Below are 24,681 nucleotides of genomic sequence, written 5' to 3' on the forward strand. Positions count from 1 at the left end.
TTGATATCCGTTGAAGCACCTGCTGTTTTTGTGCCTCATCTGGAATTTGTAGCGATTGGCGTGGCCGTAAGAAAGGGATCTTATCACATTGTCGGCTAAAAGAAGTAGACATTTTAGTTTGGCTGGAAGATGGTCTTTCTTCTGCAGATGTTACTGTTGCTTTAACACCTACCCCACGGACACAACCTTTTATTCCCCTTCCCAACACGCCTATTCCCCTTTCCACCAGCAGCAGGCCTTTTTCCACTCATTTTGGTGGTTAACTAATTCACAACTCTGGAGTTGTTTGCACAAAAAAACAATGGATGGGAACCGAGCAGAGCTGAGTGGCCAAACTGTGGTATTAGGCCAAAACTATTGGCTGGGTTAGATGCAGAAAAAAATTATATTCAATTTGCAACCTGATGGAGGTCAGTATAGATGGACTAATAGAACAAGTCCCACACACAGCTAGAAGGCCAAATATTTTTTCAGAGCTAGATGCAGAAAAAAATTATATTCAGTTTGCAACCTGATGGAGGTCAGTATAGATGGACTAATAGAGAAAGTCCCACACACTGCTAGAAGGCCAAATATTTTTTTCAGAGCTAGATGCAGAAAAAAATTATATTGAGTTTGCAACCTGATGGAGGTCTGTATAGATGGATTAATAGAACAAGTCCCACACACAGCTAGAAGCCCAATATTTTTTCAGAGGTAGATGCAGAAAAAAATATATTCAGTTTGCAACCTGATGGAGGTCAGTATAGATGGACTAATACAACAAGTCCCACACACAGCTAGAAGCCCAATATTTTTTCAGAGCTAGATGCAGAAAAAAATTATATTCAATTTGCAACCTGATGGAGGTCAGTATAGATGGAGTAATAGAACAAGTCCCACACACAGCTAGAAGCCCAAATATTTTTTCAGAGGTAGATGCAGATAAAAACTATTTTTAATTTGCAACCTGATGGAGGTCAGTATAGATGGACTAATAGAGAAAGTCCCACACACTGCTAGAAGGCCAAATATTTTTTCAGAGCTAGATGCAGAAAAAAATTATATTCAGTTTGCAACCTGATGGAGGTCTGTATAGATGGATTAATAGAACAAGTCCACACACAGCTAGAAGCCCAATATTTTTTCAGAGCTAGATGCAGAAAAAAATATATTCAGTTTGCAACCTGATGGAGGTCAGTATAGATGGACTAATACAACAAGTCCCACACACAGCTAGAAGCCCAATATTTTTTCAGAGCTAGATGCAGAAAAAAATATATTCAGTTTGCAACTTGATGGAGGTCAGTATAGATGGACTAATACAACAAGTTCCACACACAGCTAGAAGCCCAATATTTTTTCAGAGCTAGATGCAGAAAAAAATTATATTCAATTGCAACCTGATGGAGGTCAGTATAGATGGAGTAATAGAACAAGTCCCACACACAGCTAGAAGCCCAAATATTTTTTCAGAGATAGATGCAGATAAAAATTATTTTTAATTTGCAACCTGATGGAGGTCAGTATAGATGGACTAATAGAGAAAGTCCCACACACTGCTAGAAGGCCAAATATTTTTTCAGAGCTAGATGCAGAAAGAAATTATATTCAGTTTGCAACCTGATGGAGGTCAGTATAGATGGACTAATAGAGAAAGTCCCACACACTGCTAGAAGGCCAAATATTTTTTCAGAGCTAGATGCAGAAAAAAATTATATTCAGTTTGCAACCTGATGCAGGTCTGTATAGATGGATTAATAGAACAAGTTCCACACACAGCTAGAAGCCCAATATTTTTTCAGAGGTAGATGCAGAAAAAAATATATTCAGTTTGCAACCTGATGGAGGTCAGTATAGATGGACTAATACAACAAGTCCCACACACAGCTAGAAGCCCAATATTTTTTCAGAGCTAGATGCAGAAAAAAATTATATTCAATTTGCAACCTGATGGAGGTCAGTATAGATGGAGTAATAGAACAAGTTCCACACACAGCTATAAGCCCAAATATTTTTTCAGAGCTAGATGCAGATAAAAATTATTTTTAATTTGAAACCTGATGGAGGTCAGTATAGATGGACTAATAGAGAATGTCCCACACACTGCTAGAAGGCCAAATATTTTTTCAGAGCTAGATGCAGAAAAAAATTATATTCAGTTTGCAACCTGATGGAGGTCAGTATAGATGGACTAATAGAGAAAGTCCCACACACTGCTAGAAGGCCAAATATTTTTTCAGAGCTAGATGCAGAAAAAAATTATATTCAGTTTGCAACCTGATGGAGGTCAGTATAGATGGACTAATAGAGAAAGTCCCACACACTGCTAGAAGGCCAAATATTTTTTCAGAGCTAGATCCAGAAAAAAATTATATTCAGTTTGCAACCTGATGGAGGTCTGTATAGATGGATTAATAGAACAAGTCCCACACACAGCTAGAAGCCCAATATTTTTTCAGTGCTAGATGCAGAAAAAAATATATTCAGTTTGAAACCTGATGGAGGTCAGTATAGATGGACTAATACAACAAGTCCCACACACAGCTAGAAGCCCAATATTTTTTCAGAGCTAGATGCAGAAAAAAAATATATTCAATTTGCAACCTGATGGAGGTCAGTATAGATGGAGTAATAGAACAAGTCCCACACACAGCTAGAAGCCCAAATATTTTTTCAGAGGTAGATGCAGATATAAATTATTTTTAATTTGCAACCTGATGGAGGTCAGTATAGATGGACTAATAGAGAAAGACCCACACACTGCTAGAAGGCCAAATATTTTTTCAGAGCTAGATGCAGAAAAAAATTATATTCAGTTTGCAACCTGATGGAGGTTAGTATAGATGGACTAATAGAGAAAGTCCCACACACTGCTAGAAGCCCAATATTTTTTCAGAGCTAGATGCAGAAAAAAATTATATTCAGTTTGCAACCTGATGGAGGTCAGTATAGATGGACTACTAGAGAAAGTCCCACACACTGCTAGAAGGCCAAATATTTTTTCAGAGCTAGATGCAGAAAAAAATTATATTCAGTTTGCAACCTGATGGAGGTCAGTATAGATGGACTAATAGAGAAAGTCCCGCACACTGCTAGAAGGCCAAATATTTTTTCAGAGCTAGATGCAGAAAAAAATTATATTCAGTTTGCAACCTGATGGAGGTCTGTATAGATGGATTAATAGAACAAGTCCCACACACAGCTAGAAGCCCAATATTTTTTCAGAGGTAGATGCAGAACAAAATATATTCAGTTTGCAACCTGATGGAGGTCAGTATAGATGGACTAATACAACAAGTACCACACACAGCTAGAAGCCCAATATTTTTTCAGAGCTAGATGCAGAAAAAAATTATATTCAATTTGCAACCTGATGGAGGTCAGTATAGATGGAGTAATAGAACAAGTCCCACACACAGCTAGAAGCCCAAATATTTTTTCAGAGGTAGATGCAGAAAAAAATTATTTTTAATTTGCAACCTGATGGAGGTCAGTATAGATGGACTAATAGAGAAAGTCCCACACACTGCTAGAAGGCCAAATATTTTTTCAGAGCTAGATGCAGAAAAAAATTATATTCAGTTTGCAACCTGATGGAGGTCAGTATAGATGGACTAATAGAGAAAGTCCCACACACTGCTAGAAGGCCAAATATTTTTTCAGAGCTAGATGCAGAAAAAAATTATATTCAGTTTGCAACCTGATGGAGGTCAGTATAGATGGACTAATAGAGAAAGTCCACACACTGCTAGAAGGCCAAATATTTTTTCAGAGCTAGATGCAGAAAAAAATTATATTCAGTTTGAAACCTGATGGAGGTCTGTATAGATGGATTAATAGAACAAGTCCCACACACAGCTAGAAGCCCAATATTTTTTCAGAGGTAGATGCAGAAAAAAATATATTCAGTTTGCAACCTGATGGAGGTCAGTATAGATGGACTAATACAACAAGTCCCACACACAGCTAGAAGCCCAATATTTTTTCAGAGCTAGATGCAGAAATAAATATATTCAGTTTGCAACCTGATGGAGGTCAGTATAGATGGACTATTACAACAAGTCCCACACACAGCTAGAAGCCCAATATTTTTTCAGAGCTAGATGCAGAAAAAAATTATATTCAATTTGCAACCTGATGGAGGTCAGTATAGATGGAGTAATAGAACAAGTCCCACACACAGCTAGAAGCCCAAATATTTTTTCAGAGGTAGATGCAGATAAAAATTATTCTTAATTTGCAACCTGATGGAGGTCAGTATAGATGTACTAATAGAGAAAGTCCCACACACTGCAAGAAGGCCAAATATTTTTTCAGAGCTAGATGCAGAAAAAAATTATATTCAGTTTGCAACCTAATGGAGGTCTGTATAGATGGATTAATAGAACAAGTCCCACACACAGCTAGAAGCCCAATATTTTTTCAGAGGTAGATGCATAAAAAAATATATTCAGTTTGCAACCTGATGGAGTTCAGTATAGATGGACTAATACAACAAGTCCCACACACAGCTAGAAGCCCAATATTTTTTCAGAGCTAGATGCAGAAAAAAATTATATTCAATTTGCAACCTGATGGAGGTCAGTATAGATGGAGTAATAGAACAAGTCCCACACACAGCTAGAAGCCCAAATATTTTTTCAGAGGTAGATGCAGAAAAAAATTATATTCAGTTTGCAACCTGATGGAGGTCAGTATAGATGGACTAATAGAGAAAGTCCCGCACACTGCTAGAAGGCCAAATATTTTTTCAGAGCTAGATGCAGAAAAAAATTATATTCAGTTTGCAACCTGATGGAGGTCTGTATAGATGGATTAATAGAACAAGTCCCACACACAGCTAGAAGCCCAATATTTTTTCAGAGGTAGATGCAGAACAAAATATATTCAGTTTGCAACCTGATGGAGGTCAGTATAGATGAACTAATACAACAAGTACCACACACAGCTAGAAGCCCAATATTTTTTCAGAGCTAGATGCAGAAAAAAATTATATTCAATTTGCAACCTGATGGAGGTCAGTATAGATGGAGTAATAGAACAAGTCCCACACACAGCTAGAAGCCCAAATATTTTTTCAGAGGTAGATGCAGAAAAAAATTATTTTTAATTTGCAACCTGATGGAGGTCAGTATAGATGGACTAATAGAGAAAGTCCCACACACTGCTAGAAGGCCAAATATTTTTTCAGAGCTAGATGCAGAAAAAAATTATATTCAGTTTGCAACCTGATGGAGGTCAGTATAGATGGACTAATAGAGAAAGTCCCACACACTGCTAGAAGGCCAAATATTTTTTCAGAGCTAGATGCAGAAAAAAATTATATTCAGTTTGCAACCTGATGGAGGTCAGCATAGATGGACTAATAGAGAAAGTCCACACACTGCTAGAAGGCCAAATATTTTTTCAGAGCTAGATGCAGAAAAAAATTATATTCAGTTTGCAACCTGATGGAGGTCTGTATAGATGGATTAATAGAACAAGTCCCACACACAGCTAGAAGCCCAATATTTTTTCAGAGGTAGATGCAGAAAAAAATATATTCAGTTTGCAACCTGAGGGAGGTCAGTATAGATGGACTAATACAACAAGTCCCACACACAGCTAGAAGCCCAATATTTTTTCAGAGCTAGATGCAGAAATAAATATATTCAGTTTGCAACCTGATGGAGGTCAGTATAGATGGACTATTACAACAAGTCCCACACACAGCTAGAAGCCCAATATTTTTTCAGAGCTAGATGCAGAAAAAAATTATATTCAATTTGCAACCTGATGGAGGTCAGTATGGATGGAGTAATAGAACAAGTCCCACACACAGCTAGAAGCCCAAATATTTTTTCAGAGGTAGATGCAGATAAAAATTATTTTTAATTTGCAACCTGATGGAGGTCAGTATAGATGTACTAATAGAGAAAGTCCCACACACTGCAAGAAGGCCAAATATTTTTTCAGAGCTAGATGCAGAAAAAAATTATATTCAGTTTGCAACCTAATGGAGGTCTGTATAGATGGATTAATAGAACAAGTCCCACACACAGCTAGAAGCCCAATATTTTTTCAGAGGTAGATGCATAAAAAAATATATTCAGTTTGCAACCTGATGGAGTTCAGTATAGATGGACTAATACAACAAGTCCCACACACAGCTAGAAGCCCAATATTTTTTCAGAGCTAGATGCAGAAAAAAATTATATTCAATTTGCAACCTGATGGAGGTCAGTATAGATGGAGTAATAGAACAAGTCCCACACACAGCTAGAAGCCCAAATATTTTTTCAGAGGTAGATGCAGAAAAAAATTATATTCAGTTTGCAACCTGATGGAGGTCAGTATAGATGGACTAATAGAGAAAGTCCCGCACACTGCTAGAAGGCCAAATATTTTTTCAGAGCTAGATGCAGAAAAAAATTATATTCAGTTTGCAACCTGATGGAGGTCTGTATAGATGGATTAATAGAACAAGTCCCACACACAGCTAGAAGCCCAATATTTTTTCAGAGGTAGATGCAGAACAAAATATATTCAGTTTGCAACCTGATGGAGGTCAGTATAGATGAACTAATACAACAAGTACCACACACAGCTAGAAGCCCAATATTTTTTCAGAGCTAGATGCAGAAAAAAATTATATTCAATTTGCAACCTGATGGAGGTCAGTATAGATGGAGTAATAGAACAAGTCCCACACACAGCTAGAAGCCCAAATATTTTTTCAGAGGTCGATGCAGATAAAAATTATTTTTAATTTGCAACCTGATGGAGGTCAGTATAGATTGACTAATAGAGAAAGTCCCACACACTGCTAGAAGGCCAAATATTTTTTCAGAGCTAGATGCAGAAAAAAATTATATTCAGTTTGCAACCTGATGGAGGTCTGTATAGATGGATTAATAGAACAAGTCCCACACACAGCTAGAAGCCCAATATTTTTTCAGAGGTAGATGCAGAAAAAAATATATTCAGTTTGCAACCTGATGGAGGTCAGTATAGATGGACTAATACAACAAGTCCCACACACAGCTAGAAGCCCAATATTTTTTCAGAGCTAGATGCAGAAAAAAATTATATTCAATTTGCAACCTGATGGAGGTCAGTATAGATGGAGTAATAGAACAAGTCCCACACACAACTAGAAGCCCAAATATTTTTTCAGAGCTAGATGCAGATAAAAATTATTTTTAATTTGCAACCTGATGAAGGTCAGTATAGATGGACTAATAGAGAAAGTCCCACACACTGCTAGAAGGCCAAATATTTTTTCAGAGCTAGATGCAGAAAAAAATTATATTCAGTTTGCAACCTGATGGAGGTCAGTATAGATGGACTAATAGAGAAAGTCCCACACACTGCTAGAACGCCAAATATTTTTTCAGAGCTAGATGCAGAAAAAAATTATATTCAGTTTGCAACCTGATGGAGGTCAGTATAGATGGACTAATAGAGAAAGTCCCACACACTGCTAGAAGGCCAAATATTTTTTCAGAGCTAGATGCAGAAAAAAATTATATTCAGTTTGCAACCTGATGGAGGTCTGTATAGATGGATTAATAGAACAAGTCCCACACACAGCTAGAAGCCCAATATTTTTTCAGAGGTAGATGCAGAAAGAAATATATTTAGTTTGCAACCTGATGGAGGTCAGTATAGATGGACTAATAGAACAAGTCCCACACACTGCTAGAAGCCCAAATATTTTTTCAGAGGTAGATGCAGAAAAAAATTATATTCAGTTTGCAACCTGATGGAGGTCTGTATAGATGGATTAATAGAACAAGTCCCACACACACACAGCTAGAAGCCCAATATTTTTTCAGAGGTAGATGCAGAAAAAAATATATTTAGTTTGCAACCTGATGGAGGTCAGTATAGATGGACTAATAGAACAAGTCCCACACACTGCTAGAAGCCCAAATATTTTTTCAGAGGTAGATGCAGAAAAAAATTATATTCAGTTTGCAACCTGATGGAGGTCTGTATAGATGGATTAATAGAACCAGTCCCACACACTGCTACAAGCCCAATATTTTTTCTGAGGTAGATGCAGAAAAAAATATATTCAGTTTGCAACCTGATGGAGGTCAGTATAGATGGACTAATAGAGAAAGTCCCACACACTGCTAGAAGGCCAAATATTTTTTCAGAGCTAGATGCAGAAAAAAATTATATTCAATTTGCAACCTGATGGAGGTCAGTATAGATGGACTAATAGAATGATGCTTTGCCCAAAAGATTTTACTTCACTAGGTGCAGTAAAAAAATTGGTATTCTATACACAGGTGGTATATCTTTCAACACAGATCGGCTACTCCACTGACTAACACACTCTGCAATAGGCCAAAAAGGATTAGCTTTGCTAGATTCAGCCAAATGCTGTGAAAAAAACTTGCACAGCACTGGCACAGACCTGCCTGGCAAAAACTGATAGGAACTGATGTAACCTAGTCCTGAAAAGGACTCCAATTACAATTAGTCTTTACTCCCACAACCTATCTATTTAAGAGCACAGACCTGCCTGATAAAAGTCGTAGGAAATGCTGTAACCTAGTCCTTAAAAGGACTGCAATCACAACTATTCCCTACTCCCAAGCTATCTGTAGATTTGTGCGAAAATTGGCTTGAAATTAACAAGGTATAGCGCACACAGCAACAGCGGTGCCGTCTAACACGCAGCTGCAGCAGTGAGAAAATGGTGGCGACGGGAAAAATGGCTTGGTCTTATAGGGCAAGGACATGTGACATACACTGCCAATGACACATGCCCTTGCTTGTGTGAAAAAAAGCACTTCGCTCCGTGTGTGCGCTGCTGATAGTCTGACAGATTGCACCTCCCCACTGTAAATGCGGGAAAGAGAAAAAAAAATGGAGATCTTCATTATTCCTGCAGAGATCCATCCCCTGCCCCTCCCCCCACCCCGCTGTACACTCAAACTGCGTATTAACATTAATTTTCATCATTACTGAGAAAAAATCCAATTATGATTTTGGTGCACGAACAGTTATCGAACATAACCTCGAACAGCCGAATTTTTCTCAAATCGTTCATGTTCGCCGAACGGCTCGAACACCACCCAAAACAGCTCGAATTTGAGATTGGCGAACAGTTCGAGTAGAACAACGCTCATCTCTACTGTCTAGTCCACCACTGACTGCTTCCGGCTGCAGCAATGACATCTCATCTCAAGAATGTTAATGTTAGAGCCAATCACTGGTTGCATGGTTGCTCCATTGCAACCAGCGATTGATTGGCTGCAACATTTTAGAAAAAAAATACCTGTCCCCAGACACATACTTTATTGAAATCATGTCTTTTGCATAGTACACAGAATATTTGGAAGTACTGGTAGCAAAGGCTGTCATTAAAGGGGTTCTCTTATAGGGGTTGTCCAGTCCAAATCGATAAGTCTGCAGTCACTCTGTGTGACTGCAAACTTATGAATCCCCCCAGTGTGCCCAAGTGTAAGCAAAGCCGCACCCACTGGACCGTTTCTGAGCAGGAGTATGTACAACTCATACATACCCTCCCGGCCCGGCTCAGAAACCGGAGGATTCATAAGTCTAATCGATTTGGACTGGACAACCCCTTTAAGGCAAATTTATACATGAATTTGTCATTTGGGCAATCATCCTGATCATTTTTCTATGAAACCCACTTTTTTAATAAAAAGTCTATAAATTGGTGTTATGTTCACATGCCTGATCCCTTCTGGTCCTGTGTGAATTATTTAATAGCTTATTTGGTATATTAATTTATAACTGTACCGTAACCTAAACTAATTTACTGAAGTATCGACATATTTTCAGTTGTTTCACACTTACTTGTTAAGTAAATAATTCCACATGTGTTAATTCATAGTTTTGATGCCTTCAGTGTGAATGTACAATTTTCATAGTCATGAAAATACAGAAAAATCTTTAAATGAGAAGGTGTGTCCAAACTTTTGGTCTGTACTGTATACAAATGCATTTTCTTTAACAAGATTGTATAGAAAGTTTTAAATGCTTAAGGCCTTTAAATCAATTTTGAAAAACTGGATCCAGAATTTCTGGAAAAGTAAATTGACTTTTCAAATCTAAATTCAATGCTATATTAATATCAATGCATTACTAATACTTGAAATTTATATTTTTTTCTCTAAAAGGAATGTTACAAAATTAATACATTCTTGGGTTGATCTTAACTTTCCAGGTAAATAAGGACTTAGAGGGGAATTGTCAATTCAGCAACATCTTAGGTGAATATTTTAAACTATTATTTCTTACCTGTAATTGCAAGTTGTGTAACAAAAAATGTCATACGAGACTTTCTCTTCCGTGCCCTCTCCTTCCATGTTAGGTACAAAACCACTGAATTTCCAATCATGATAACGACAAACAAAATCCAAAGTGTTATCAGTTGTTCTGTCTAAAAAAGGAGAAAAAGCCTAATTAAATTAGATTGCATAGTGCAGTTTGCAAAAAATATGCAGTTAGTCATCAAACATTCATGAAAATTATTCTTATTAAGCATGAACAAATCTTTTGAAATTGTAATTCACCAGCTTTGACAATTTTTTTCCCAATTTGATTTGTGTTGAATTGATTTGCACAGTGAATAAAAATTATTATAAAGCTTCCAATTGTCCTGAAAAAGCGTGCAGTACTCTGAGATATCCTTTTAACATCTTTGAAGAGGACCTTTAACCATTTTTTACATTTCAAACTGACTGCCCTATGATAAATAGGGTGAAGAACTGAATAAAACATAATTTTTATTGTTTAATTTTTCCTCTGTTGTGGATATATTGGATTCTAAACTTTAGGGCACCAAATATGCAAATTTTCCCTCCAACCCAAGGTGTCTTCTGTCTCTTCGGACATTTACATTTTACTCTTTACATCTTGCAAATTGTCAGGCAAATCGACAGCCTATATATAATCCCAGTTGCTGCATACTTGCAAAACTCATGTACCTAAAGAGAAGTCGAAGAGCTACACAAATAATTGCAGTGCACACTAGTGCGTTGTAAAAAATACAATTGATTTAAAGCTGCAAAACACAAATAAAGAACATAAATGGTTAAAAACATTTAAAAACGGTCCACTGTACTACACATAAGAACACAGCTGACTCACTTTAAGTGGCCAGAATTTTCACTTTCTTTCTTCAAACATAGGTCCCTATCTAACGCAATATAAACTGCTCAAAAAAATAAAGGGAACACTCAAATAACACATCCTAGATCTGAATGAATGAAATATTCTCATTGAATACTTTGTTCTGTACAAAATTGAATGTGCTGACAACAAAACCACACAAAAATCATCAATGGAAATCAAATTTATTAACCAACTGAGGCCTGGATTTGGAGTCCCCCAAAAAATTAAAGTGGAAAAACACACTACAGGCTGATCCAACTTTGATGTAATGTCCTTAAAACAAGTCAAAATGAGGCTCAGCATTGTGTGTGGCCTCCATGTGCCTGTATGACCTCCCTACAACGCCTGGGCATGCTCCTGATGAGGTTGCGGATGGTCTCCTTTGGGATCTCTTCCCAGACCTGGACTAAAGCATCCGCCAACTTCAGGACATGGAGGGCCGCACAGCCCTCCATGTGCTTGTCAGAGGTAGCCTGACTGCTATTAGTTACCGAGATGAGTTCCTCAGACCCCTTGTGAGACCATATGCTGGTGCGGTTGGCCCTGGGTTCCTCCTAATGCAGGACAATGCCAGACCTCATGTGACTGGAGTGTGTCAGCATTTCCTGCAAGATGAAGGCATTGAAGCTATGGACTGGCCCACCCGTTCCCCAGACCTGAATCCGATTGAGCACATCTGGGACATCATGTCTCGCTCCTTCCACCAACATCACGTTGCACCAAAGACTGTCCAGGAGTTGGCGGATGCTTTAGTCCAGGTCTGGAGGAGATCCCACAGGAGACCATGCTTAACCTCATCAGCAGCATGCCTAGGCATTGTAGGGAGGTCATACAGGCACGTGGAGGCCACACACAATAATGAGTCATTTTGACTTGTTTTAAGGACATTACATCAAAGTTGGATCAGCCTGTAGTGTGTTTTTCCACTTTAATTTTGGGGGTGACACCAAATCCAGGCCTCCATTGGTTAATAAATTTGATTTCCATTGATGATTTTTGTGTGATTTTGTTGTCAGCACATTCAACTTTGTACAGAACAAAGTATTCAATGAGAATATTTCATTCATTCAGATCTAGGATGTGTTATTTGATTGTTCTCTTTATTTTTTTGAGCAATGTATGTATACATTACATTATAGCAAAGGGAGTAGAGCAGAGCTGTGCTATAATTTCATTGCATACGTAAATACATACAGTGCAATGCCATGGAAACATCCCATGTATCAGGGAATAATGCTCTAATACCTAGCATAGATCAAGAGCTGTGTATGTTAGATGCTGCTAATATACATTATGAATAATGCACTGTCATGTCATTCACAATTTAATAGCATGACAGCATTGGGAGACTAGAACTGCAGTTTGCAAGAAATGTGTCACATACACAGCTGTGGATCTATGTAAGATATTGGGGTATTATTCCCTGATTCTTGGGATCGAGCCCAATGATTGTATGTAATGACGTTAAAGTCTGTAATGACATTATAGTACAGCTCTGCTCTTCCACCAATGCTTGTAATGTCAATAAGAATTGGGAGTGAGGAGATTTCAGTGTGATAGGGTTAGAGACTTCAGTCTTACCACATGACACTGAAAAAGTCAGTTCTGACCTTCTGGGGGCATTGGCTATTTTCCCATGTCGTTAACTTTTCATGATTGGGCAACATTATGATAAGGAAAAAGTAAGAAGCTTTACTAATGACCCGTTAATTAATGGCTAAATTACCATTTTAGGCACCCCAAAGCTTAGAATCCAATAGATCCGCAACAATGAGGAGAAATAAAAAAAATAAAAACGACAGTATGTTTTATTCAGCAATGCAGACCCTTTATCATAGACAAGCAAGTATTAAATGTTAAAATTGGTGAAACATCTTCTTTCACATAAATACAGCCTTAATAATGTCAAAGTGAGTGTCCTCAACATACAGTCATGGCCAAAAATGTTGGCACCCTTGAAATTGATCAAGAAAATGAAATATTTCTCCCAGAAAATTATTGCAATTACACTTCTTTTGTTATACTCAAGTTTATTTTATTTGTGAATATTGGAACAAGACAAAAAAACAGAGACAAAAAGGCAAATTGGACGTCATTTCACACAAAACACCAAAAAAAAGCTGGATAAAACTTGTTAGCACCTATGCTAAATTTTGGGTAAGCAACTTTGTTTCAATCATGTCATGCTCATTCAAACTCACTTGTGGCAAGTAAAAGGTGTAGGCAATATGAAAATCACACCTGAAATCAGATAAAAAGGGGAGAAGTTGACTCAATTTTAGCATTGTGTGTCTGCGTATGCCATACCAAGCCTTACGGTCAGAAAGAGGAGAAGAGAACTGTCTGAGAACTTGAGAACCAAAATTGTTGAAAAATATCAACAAACTCCAAGATACAAGTCCATCTCCAGAGATCTTGATGTTCCTTTGTCCACAGTGCTCAGCATAATCAAAAATTTACAACCCTTGGCACTGTAGCTATTCTCCCTGGATGTGGACGATAGAGAAAAATTGATGAAAGGTTGCAATGCAGGACAGTTCAGATGGTGGATAAGCAGCCCCAATCAAGTTCCAAAGAAATCACGCTGTCCTGCAGGCTCAGGGTACATCAGTGTTAGCACGACCTCTCCATTGACATCTGAATGAATTGAAATGCTATGGCAGGAGACCCAGGAGGACCATGTCACCCAATGATTAAGCATTTTTCTCATTCATTATATGATCATCAGCCTGTTTACACTGCAGGATAGTCTTGAAATTAGCATTATAAGAATACTGTTTACTGTTATCTTTCAGTGTAAATACACCTTAACGTAGTATCTCTCCTATTTGTCTTTCCCAATCAATTAGACCTGTCTCTATTCCTATTGTACTGTTTGCACAGTTTCTTCATGCTTTCATAGCCTTTTCTACTTATTTCTATAACTAAACTGTGAGCTTTAGCATCCTCTCACTATCCAGAGTCACCACAAAATGGCTGCTACATTTTCTGATTCTGCTTTTATACAGGAAATGATAGTCCCTCTTGGCTGTGCTATAATATGTAATTTAATAGCTGCAAGGAATTATGGGAGAGCCCAACTGGCCACAAGTTAGGACATGTGAGCCATTTCTGGCTGATGCAGTATTCTGCAACGTGTAATATAACAGCTTCCATTAAAGATGTGTCTGACAGGATATCAAGACTCTTCAGACCTACAGATCACTACCCATTCCTGCTAATACATGTGGGGACAAATGACACCGCAAGAAAGGACCTGGTAACCAGCTGCAGTGACTTTGAAGACTTAGGCAAGAAAGTGAAAGAATTGGGAGCGCAGGTGGTCTTCTCATCCATCCTCCCAGTGGAAGGCCATGGAACAATGAGGTGGAATAAGATTCTACAGGTGAACAACTGGCTACGTCGATGGTGCTGTCAACAAGGATTTGGATTTCTGGATCACGGAATGAATTACCTATACGATGGACTACTTGCTATAGATGGGGTGCACCTTACGAAGACTGGAAAACATGTATTTGGAAGTCACCTTGCTACACTCATCAGGAGAGCTTTAAACTAGAACAATGTGGGAAGGGAAACAAAAGGCCAGAAAAAGCCATACAACTGACAAATACTATTGAGATCTCTGCTACTGGAAGTGGAAAGGAAGAACAAAGACAAAACAATTTAAATAATAAAAATATGGGAGGTAGAGAAACCAATCACAAACTAAAATGTTTTTATACAAATGCACAAAGCATGGGCAACAAACAAGGAGAATTGGAACTACTAATGCAGGAAAAGAAATATGATGTCATTGGAATCACTGAAACTTGGTGGGACGATACACATGATTGGAATAAAAGGATAAAAGGATACAACTTATTTGCAAGAAACAGACTTGATAAACGAGGAGGAGGTGTCGCATTGTATGTTAGAAAAGCGTATATCGGCACAGAGATTGAAGCTTCAGAGACTGGGAGTTCTGTGGAAACTGTTTGGGTAAGAATACAAGGAGAGAACAACGGAAAGGACACCATTGTAGGCATTTACTACAGGCCACCTGGGCAAGCTGAAGATATGGATGAACTCTTTATGTATCAAATGACCAAGTTCTCCAAAAAATATAACGTAGTGGTCATGGGAGATTTCAACTATCCAGACATTTGTTGGGAATCTCTCTCAAGTAAAACTAACAGGTCAAGCAAATTCTTATCCTCTCTTGCTGACAGCTTTATCTTCCAAAAGGTAGGGGAGAAAACAAGGAGATCTGCTACTTTGGATCTAATCCTTATAAACAAGGAGGAAATGGTTGAGGAGGTAAAGGTGGCTGGGACCCTAGGAGGCAGCGATCATGCTATTATAGAATTTTGGATAACTAGAGGAGGAAGACATGTGAAGACTCAAACTTCAAGTTTAGATTTTAGAAAGGCAGATTTTAAGAGACTCAGAAAGTGAATAGGAGGGATCCAATGGCTGGATGTCCTTAAGGACAAAAATGTCCAGGAAGGATGGGAAATTTTTAAAAATGAGATTCTCAAAGCACAATCGTTAACAATCCCGAAAAGTAGGAAGAATGGGAAGCATTTAAGGAAACCAGGATGGATGAACACAGAACTCAAACACATGCTAAAAAGAAAGAAAGAAATGTTTATTAAATGGAAAGAGGGAGGCATATCTAAAGAAGATTATAATGCAGTCTGCAGATCCTGCAGGGCACGTATCAGGATAGCTAAAGCTGACAATGGAATTAAGGCTTGCAAGAGATGTCAAAAGCAATAAAAAAGGATTTTGGGGGTATGTCAAAAGTAAAAGAAAAGTCAAAGATGCTATAGGATTTTTACAGGATGAAAATGGAGAAATGGTAAGAGAGGATGTTGAGAAGGCCGAACTTTTTAATTCCTATTTTGCATCTGTTTTCTCTCAGAAAAAAAATGTAACATCAACTGATCTTCACTGTCCTTTTAAAGGAATAGAGGAATCCAAGTTATCTGTAAACAGAAAGATTGTGAGGGAATATTTAGCTAACATAAATGAGTTCTAGTCTCCAGGTCCAGATGAATTACACCCCAGAGTACTGAAGGAGATCGTAGAAGAAATTTTAGAACCACTCTCCATAATCTTTGAAAATTCTTGGAGAACAGGAGAAGTCCCAGAAGACTGGAGAAGAGCAAATGTTGTTCCTATCTTCAAAAGGGGAAGAAGGTGGACCCAGGGAACTATAGGCCGGTGAGTCTGACTTCTATACCAGGAAAGATCTTAGAACAAATTATTAAACAACATGTATGTAAGTACATGGATAAGAATGAAGTGATTAACCAGAGACAGCATGGGTTTGTAACTAACAAGTCATGTCAGACTAACTTAATTTCCTTCTATGACAGAATCACTGACTGGGTGGATCAGGGAAATGCTGTAGATATAGTATATCTTGACTTCGGCAAAGCATTTGACAAAGTATCTCACACCATCCTTATTGAAAAAATGACCAAGTGTGCAATGGACCAGGCAACTGTTAGGTGGATTCATAACTGGCTTAGTGATCGGACTCAAAGGGTGGTTGTAAATGGCTTCACATCCAGCTGGATGAATGTCTCAAGTGGGGTACCACAGGGCTCCGTCCTGGGACCTGTATTGTTCAACATCTTTATCAATGATTTAGATGAAGGAATTGAGGGTAAACTGATTAAATTTGCTGATGACACAAAGCTAGGAGGGATAGCTAATACTAGAGAAGAGAGAGAGAGGATTCAAAAAGACCTAAATAAACTGGAGCAGTGGGCAGCAACCAACAGAATGGTTTTTAACAGGGAAAAATGCAAAGTACTACATCTGGGCAATAAAAATTAAAAAAGCATATACAGAATGGGAGGAATAGAGCTAAGCAACAGTACATGTGAAAAAGACTTAGGTATGCTAATAGATCATAGACTGAACATGAGTCAACAGTGTGATGCAGCAGCAAAAAAGGCAAATACAATTCTGGGATGTATTAACAGAAGCATACAGTCTAGATCACGTGAAGTCATTATCGGTCTTTACTCCTCTTTGGTCAGACCTCATCTGGAATACTGTGTACAGTTTTGGGCACCACATTTTAAAAAAGACATAGACAAACTGGAGCAAGTTCAGAGAAGAGCGACCAGAATGGTGACTGATCTGCAAACCATGTCCTATGAGGAACGGTTGCAGGATTTGGGAATGTTTAGCTTGCAAAAAAGAAGACTGAGAGGAGACTTAATAGCTGTCTACAAATATCTCTAGGGCTGTCACATTGTAGAAGGATCATCTTTATTCTCATTTGCACAAGGAAAGACTAGAAGCAATGGGATGAAACTAAATGGGAGGAGACACAGATTTGATATTAGAAAAAACTTTTTGACAGTTAGGGTGATTAATGAGTGGAACAGGCTGCAACGAGAGGTGGTGAGTTCCCCTTCAATGGACATCTTCAAACAGAGGCTGGACAGACATCTGTCTGAGATGATTTAGTGAATCCTGCTTTGAGCAGGGGGTTGGACCAGATGACCCAGGAGGTCCCCTCCAACTCTACCATTCTATGATTCTATGATTTCAGACGATTTACATGAAGTGTATAGAAAATTATTCAACTTAGCCAGGTTCGACAAATTTCTAAAAGTTTGACAGGAGTTCAGTTTGAATCTCATTGATTTACTCATATTTAATTTTAATGTCATAATACCATTTAGTTTAGCTTAATTTGAAATATTTTTCAACCAAGGACATTGGCATTAATTTTGGCATAAAATTTTCCATGGAATATATTTTTCTAATCTGTTTTTATATTGTACGCATACAGTGGGTACGGAAAGTATTCAGACCCCTTTAAATTTTTCACTCTTTGTTTCATTGCAGCCATTTGGAAAATTCTAAAAAGTTAATTTTTTTTCTAATTAAAGTACACTCTGCACCCCATTTTGACTGAAAAAACAGAAATGTAGAAATGTTTGCAAATTTATTAAAAAAGAAAAACTGAAATATCACATGGTCATAAGTATTCAGACCCTTTGCTCAGACACTCATATTTAAGTCACATGCTGTCCATTTCCTTGTGACCCTCCTTGAGATGGTTCTACTCCTTCATTGAAGTCCAGCTGTGTTTAATTAAATTGATAGGACTTGATTTGGAAAGGCACACACTTGTCTATATAAGACCTCACAGCTCACTGTGCATGTCAGACCAAATGAGAATCATGAGCTCAGAGACAGAACTGTGGCAAGGCACAGATGTGGCCAAGGTTGCAAAAGAATTTCTGCATTACTCAAGGTTCCTAAGAGCACAGTGGCCTCCATAATCTTTAAATGGAAGCAGTTTGGGACCACCAGAAGTCTTCCTATACCTGGCCGTCCAGCCAAACTGAGCAATCGTGGGAGAAGAGCCATGGTGAGAGAGTTAAAGAAGAACCCCAAGATCACTGTGGCTGAGCTCCAGAGATGCAGTAGGGAGATGAGAGAAAGTTACACAAAGTCAACTATCACTGCAGCCCTCCACCAGTCGGGCCTTTATAGCAGAGTGGCCTGATGGAATCCTCTCCTCAGTGCAAGACATATGAAAGCCAGCATATAGTTTGCTCAAAAACACATGAAGGACTCCCAGACTATGAGAAATAAGATTCTCAGGTCTGAAGAGATGAAGAGAGAACTTTTTGGTGATAATTCTAAGCGGTATGTTTGGAGAAAACCAGGCACTGCTCATCACCTGTCCAATACAATCCCAACAGTGAAACATGGTGGTGGCAGCATCATTCTATGGGGGTGTTTTTCAGCTGCAGGGACAGGACAACTGGTTGCAATTGAAGGAAACATGAATGCGGCCAAGTACAGAGATATCCTGGATGAAAACCTCTTCCACAGTGCTCTGGACCTCAGACTTGGCCGAAGGTTCACCTTCCAATAAGACAATGACCGTAAGCACACAGCTAAAATAACAAAGGAGTGGCTTCAGAACAACTCTGTGACCATTCTTGACTTGCCCAGTCAGAGCCCTGACCTAAACCCAATTGAGCATCTCTGGAGAGACCTGAAAATGACTGTCCACCAACGTTCACCATCCAACCTGACGGAACTGGAGAGGATCTGCAAGGAAGAATGGCAGAGGATCCCCAAATTCAGGTGTGAAAAACTTGTTTCATCATTCCCAGGCTCTGCTAGCTCAAAAGGGTGCTTCTACTCAATACTGAGCAAAGGGTCTGAATACTTATGACCATGTGATATTTCAGATTTTCTTTTTCAATAAATTTGCAAAAATTTCTACATTTCTGTTTTTTTGCAGTCAAGATGGAGTGCAGAGTGCACTTTAATGAGAAAAAAAATGAACTTTTTTAGAATTTACCCAAAGGCTGCAATGAAACAAAGAGTGAACAATTTTAAGGGGTCTGAATACTTTCCATACCCACTGTATATAAGTTTTTCCCACATGACTGTATGATTATGAGGCTGCAGTAAAATCTTTGCATAGTACAGCATCTACCAGTGTTAGGTTACTGTCTGGGAAAAATACAATTCTCATACCTTATTTCTCAATATTCAAAAGTCAAATGGTATTCAAAATTAGCGCATTCTGAATAATGAATCATTTTTACAGTTATATTAAAATCTTGTGAAAACCTTTGTTATATAGACCTATCTCACTGTAAAACTATGGCTAAAGTACACTGCTCAAAAAATAAAGGGAACACTTAAACAACAGAATATAACTCCAAGTAAATCAAACTTCTGTGAAATCAAACTGTCCACTTAGGAAGCAACACTGATTGACAATCAATTTCACATGCTGTTGTGGTTCTGCAGGCGGGGACCACAGACCACATATCAGTACCAATGCTTTCTGGCTGATGTTTTGGTCACTTTGGAATGTTGGTTGTGCTTTCACACTCATGGTAGCATGAGACGGACTCTACAACTGACAGAAGTTGCTCAGGTAGTGCAGTTCATCCAGGATGGCACATCAATGCGAGCTGTGGCAAGAAGGTTTGCAGTGTCTGTCAGCGTAGTGTCCAGAGGCTGGAGGTGCTACCAGGAGACAGGCCAGTATGCCAGGAGACGTGAAGGGGGCCGTAGGAGTGCAACAACCCAGCAGCGGGACCGCTACCTCCACCTTTGTGCAAGGAGGAACAGGAAGAGCACTGCTAGAGCCCTGCAAAAAGACATCCAGCAGGCCTCAAATGTGCATGTGTCTGCACAAACGGTTATGAGGGCCCGACGTCCACAGATGGGGGTTCTGCTCACAGCCCAACACCGTGCAGGATGCTTGGCATTTGCCACAGAATACCAGGATTGGCAAAGTCGCCACTGGCGCCTTATGCTCTTCACAGATGAAAGCAGGTTCACACTGAGCACATGTGACCGACGTGACAGAATCTGGAGACGCCGTGGAGAGCGATCTGCTGCCTGCAACATCATTCAGCATGACTGGTTTGGCAGTGGGTCAGTAATGGTGTGGGGTGGCATTTCTTTGGAGGGCCGCACAGCCCTCCATGTGCTTTCCAGAGGTAGCCTGACTGCCATTAGGTACCGAGATGAGATCCTCAGACCCCTTGTGAGACCATATGCTGGTGCGGTTGGCCCTGGGTTCCTCCAACTGCAGGACAATGCCCGACCTCATGTGACTGGACTGTGTCAGCATTTCCTGCAAGATGAAGGCATTGAAGCTATGGACTGGCCCGTCCTTTCCCCAGACCTGAATCCAATTGAGCACATCTGGGACATCATGTCTCGCTCCATCCACCAACGTCACATTGAACCACAGACTGTCCAGGAGTTGGCGGATGCTTTAGTCCAGGTCTGGGAAGAGATCCCACAGGAGACCATCCGCAACCTGATCAAGAGCATGCCCAGGCATGGTAGGGAGGTCATACAGGCACGTGAAGGCCACACACAATACTGAGCCTCATTTTGACTTGTTTTAAGGACATTACAGTAAAGTTGGATCAGCCTGTAGCGTATTTTTCCACTTTAATTTTCGGGGTGACTCCAAATCCAGGCCTCAATTGGTTAATAAATTTGATTTCCATTGATGATTTTTGTGTGATTTTGTTGCCAGCACATTCAACCTTGTACAGAACAAAGTATTCAATGAGAATATTTCATTCATTCAGATCTAGGATGTGTTATTTGAGTGTTCTTTTTATTTTTTTTGAGCAGTGTATTTTGAGCATTTTAAGTTCCAAGGGGGCAGATTTGTTCTAAAAGTTTCTGCCTCCATTTCATACATCATTATCCGGTTTCCAGACATCTTTCCATAGTGAGGATGTAGACACAACACCTTTCTGATGTACTATGTACAGTTATATGAAAAAGTTTGGGCACCCCTATTAATCTTAAGCTTAATGTTTTAGAAAAATTGGTGTTTTTGCAACAGCTATTTCAGTTTGATCTATGTAATAACTGTTGGACACAGTAATGTTTCTGCCTTGAAATGAGGTTTATTGTACTAACAGAAAATGTGCAATCTGCATTCAAACTAAATTTGACAGGTGCATAAGTATGGGCACCCTTATCATTTTCTTGTTTTAAATACTCCTACCTACTTTTTACTGACTTACTAAAGCACTTTTTTTGGTTTTGAAACCTCATTGAGCTTTGAACTTCATAGCCAGGTGTATGCAATCATGAGAAAAGCTACTTAAAGTGGCCACTTGCAAGTTGTTCTCCTGTTTGAATCTCCTCTGAAGAGTGGCATCATGGGCTCCTCAAAACAACTGTCAAATGATCTGAAAACAAAGATTATTCAGCATAGTTGTTCAGGGGAAGGATACAAAAAGCTGTCTCAGAGATTTAACCTGTCAGTTTCCACTGTGAGGAACAGTGTAAGGAAATGGAAGAACACAGGGACAGTTCTTGTTAAGGCCAGAAGTGGCAGGCCAAGAAAAACATCAGAAAGGCAGAGAAGAAGAATGGTGAGATCAGTCAAGGACAATCCTCAGACCACCTCCAGAGAGCTGCAGCATCAACTTGCTGCAGATGGTGTCACTGTGCATCGGTCTACTATACAACGCACTTTGCACAAGGAGAAGCTGTATGGGAGAGTGATGCGAAAGAAGCCATTTCTGCAAGCACGCCACAAACAGAGTCAGCTGAGGTATGCAAAGGCTCATTTGGAGAAGTCAATTTCTTTTTGGAAGAAGGTCCTGTGGACTGATGAAACCAAGATTGAGTTGTTTGGTCATACAAAAAGGCATTATGCATGGCGGCAAAAAAACACAGCATTCCAAGAAAAACACTTGCTACCCACAGTAAAATTTGGTGGAGGTTCCATCATGCTTTGGGGCTGTGTGGCCAATGCCGGCACCAGGAATCTTGTTAAACTTGAGGGACGCATGGATTCCACTCAGTATCAGCAGATTCTTGACAATAATGTTCAAGAATCAGTGATAAAGTTGAAGTTACGCAGGGGATGGATCTTTCAGCAAGACAATGATCCAAAACACCGCTCCAAATCTACTCAGTAATTCATGCAGAGGAACAATTACAATGTTCTGGAATGGCCATCCCAGTCCCCAGACCTGAATATCATTGAACATCTGTGGGATCATTTGAAGAGGGCTGTCCATGCTCGGGGGCGACCATCAAACTTACAGGAACTGGAATTGTTTTGTAAAGAGGAATGGTCAAAAATACCTTCATCCAGGATCCAGGAACTCATTAAAAGCTACAGGAAGCGACTAGAGGCAAAAGGAGGATGTACTAAATATTAATGTCACTTTTCTGGTGGGGTGCCCATACTTATGCACCTGTCAAATTTTGTTTGAATGCAGATTGCACATTTTCTGTTAGTACAATAAACCTCATTTCAAGGCAGAAACATTACTGTGTCCAACAGTTATTACATATATCAAACTGAAAGAGCTGCTGCAAAAACACCAATTTTTATAAAACATTAAGCTTAAGATTAATAGGGGTGCCCAAACTTTTTCATGTAACTGTAAGTAAATACATTTTTTGTGACAAAAACTGCAGAACTTTTACATCAAATAATATAAAGTATGCAGACCACTTCTATATTTACAAAGTGCACTGCAACATCTTGATGATCAATAGACAGTCGAAAAAATCTAAAGTTAAAAGTGAAGTTGGGAATTTTATAAGCTGTGATGTTTGTGAAAAAAAGAAAAGTATGAAAAGAAAATAATAAGTCAAAGCTTATACAGACCTCCGTGAGTTCAAGATACTGTAGCTCCAACTGCTGATGATTTAAAAAATAAAGGGCAATATCACATTATGAGGCTCCTGATCCCTTCATGGAAACGTGACATTTCTGTTAAAGGATTTGATTTAATCTGAGCTTTAGCTCAAGACAGTATTTAATTTAGACTAGGTAATTTGCTATTTCCTACTACATGTGGAAATATTATTTGATCTTTTAACAGTAACTAAAGATAATAAAACCTTGATCTTGAATAGTGTTGAGCCACCCCCGTAGTGTTCGGGTTCGGTTCGGTTCGTCGAACACCGGGATGTTCGAGGAACTGTTCGTCGAACTGTTCGTCGAACAACTTAGAACACCGTCGAACACCGTTAAAACCAATGGCAGGCAAACAAAAACACATAGAAACACATAGAAAACACCTGCAAAGGTGTCCAAAAGCTGACAAACTGCTCAGAAGACACTCTGTTTAAAAAAGCCGGCCGGCAAATTCAGCAGCGGCATACACCGGTACCCGACAATTTAGACAAGAAGGAATAGAGCATCACACATAGATTAGATAGATAGAAACATGTCAGTCACACATATAAGAAGCACAGTGACAGTGTTGGTTACTGCACTTGTCATTTAGTGTAAAGGATTTATTAAAAAAAATATTAGTGTTTTCATGCACCGTCTCTTTAAAAAAGCCGGCCGGCAATTCAGCATCTGTACCCGACAATTTAGAACAGAAAGAATAGAGCTTCACACATAGATTAGATAGATAGAAACATGTCAGTCACATATATAATAAGTACAGTGATAGTGTTGCTTACTGTACTTGTCATTTAGTGTAAAGGATTTATTTAAAAAAATAATAGTGTTTTCATGCACTGTCTCTTTAAAAAAGCCGGCCGGCATTTCAGCAGCGGTACCCGACAATTTAGAACAGAAAGATAGAGCATCACACATAGATTAGATAGATAGAAACATGTCAGTCACATATATATGAAGTACAGTGATAGTGTTGGTTACTGTACTTGTCATTTAGTATTAAAATAAAGGATTTATTATTAAAAAAATTGGCGTGGGGTTCCCCTTAATTTTAGGCTCTAGCGGAGGTTAAGCAGACGGCTGGGGCAGATGTTTGAAGCCTGGGAAGGGGGTAATACCCACGGAGCTTCCCAGGCTACTAATATCAGCCCCCAGCTGAATACATAGCCTTTACTAGCTATTAAAATGGGGGACCCCCCAAAAAAATGACGTGGGGTCCCCCCTAATTTAATAGCTAGCAAAGGCTAGGCAGACAGCTGGGGGCTGATATTAATAGCCCAGGAAGGGAGCCATGAATATTGGCCCCCTCCCAGGCTAGAAACACCAGCCGTCAGCCGCCCCAGAAATGGCGCATTCATAGGATGCGCCAATTCTGGCACTTA

At 39.1% G+C, this 24,681-nt stretch overlaps 1 protein-coding gene across 2 annotated transcripts in view; it reads right to left on the reverse strand.

The window, feature by feature from the left end:
- The window catches only part of NPSR1 (neuropeptide S receptor 1), a 998,839-nt gene that overhangs the window by 794,557 nt on the left and 179,601 nt on the right, over positions 1-24,681 (reverse strand). For both annotated transcript variants that reach the window (XM_073676612.1, XM_073676611.1), the window contains one exon: positions 10,246-10,387. In XM_073676612.1, coding sequence (XP_073532713.1) covers positions 10,246-10,345 — 100 coding nt within the window. In that variant the 5' untranslated portion in view covers positions 10,346-10,387. The remainder of the gene's footprint in view (positions 1-10,245; positions 10,388-24,681) is intronic.

Source organism: Phyllobates terribilis, unplaced genomic scaffold (genome assembly GCF_046119375.1).
Source record: "Phyllobates terribilis strain yellow unplaced genomic scaffold, ASM4611937v1 Scaffold_4__5_contigs__length_816908805, whole genome shotgun sequence".
Classification (NCBI taxonomy): domain Eukaryota; kingdom Metazoa; phylum Chordata; class Amphibia; order Anura; family Dendrobatidae; genus Phyllobates; species Phyllobates terribilis.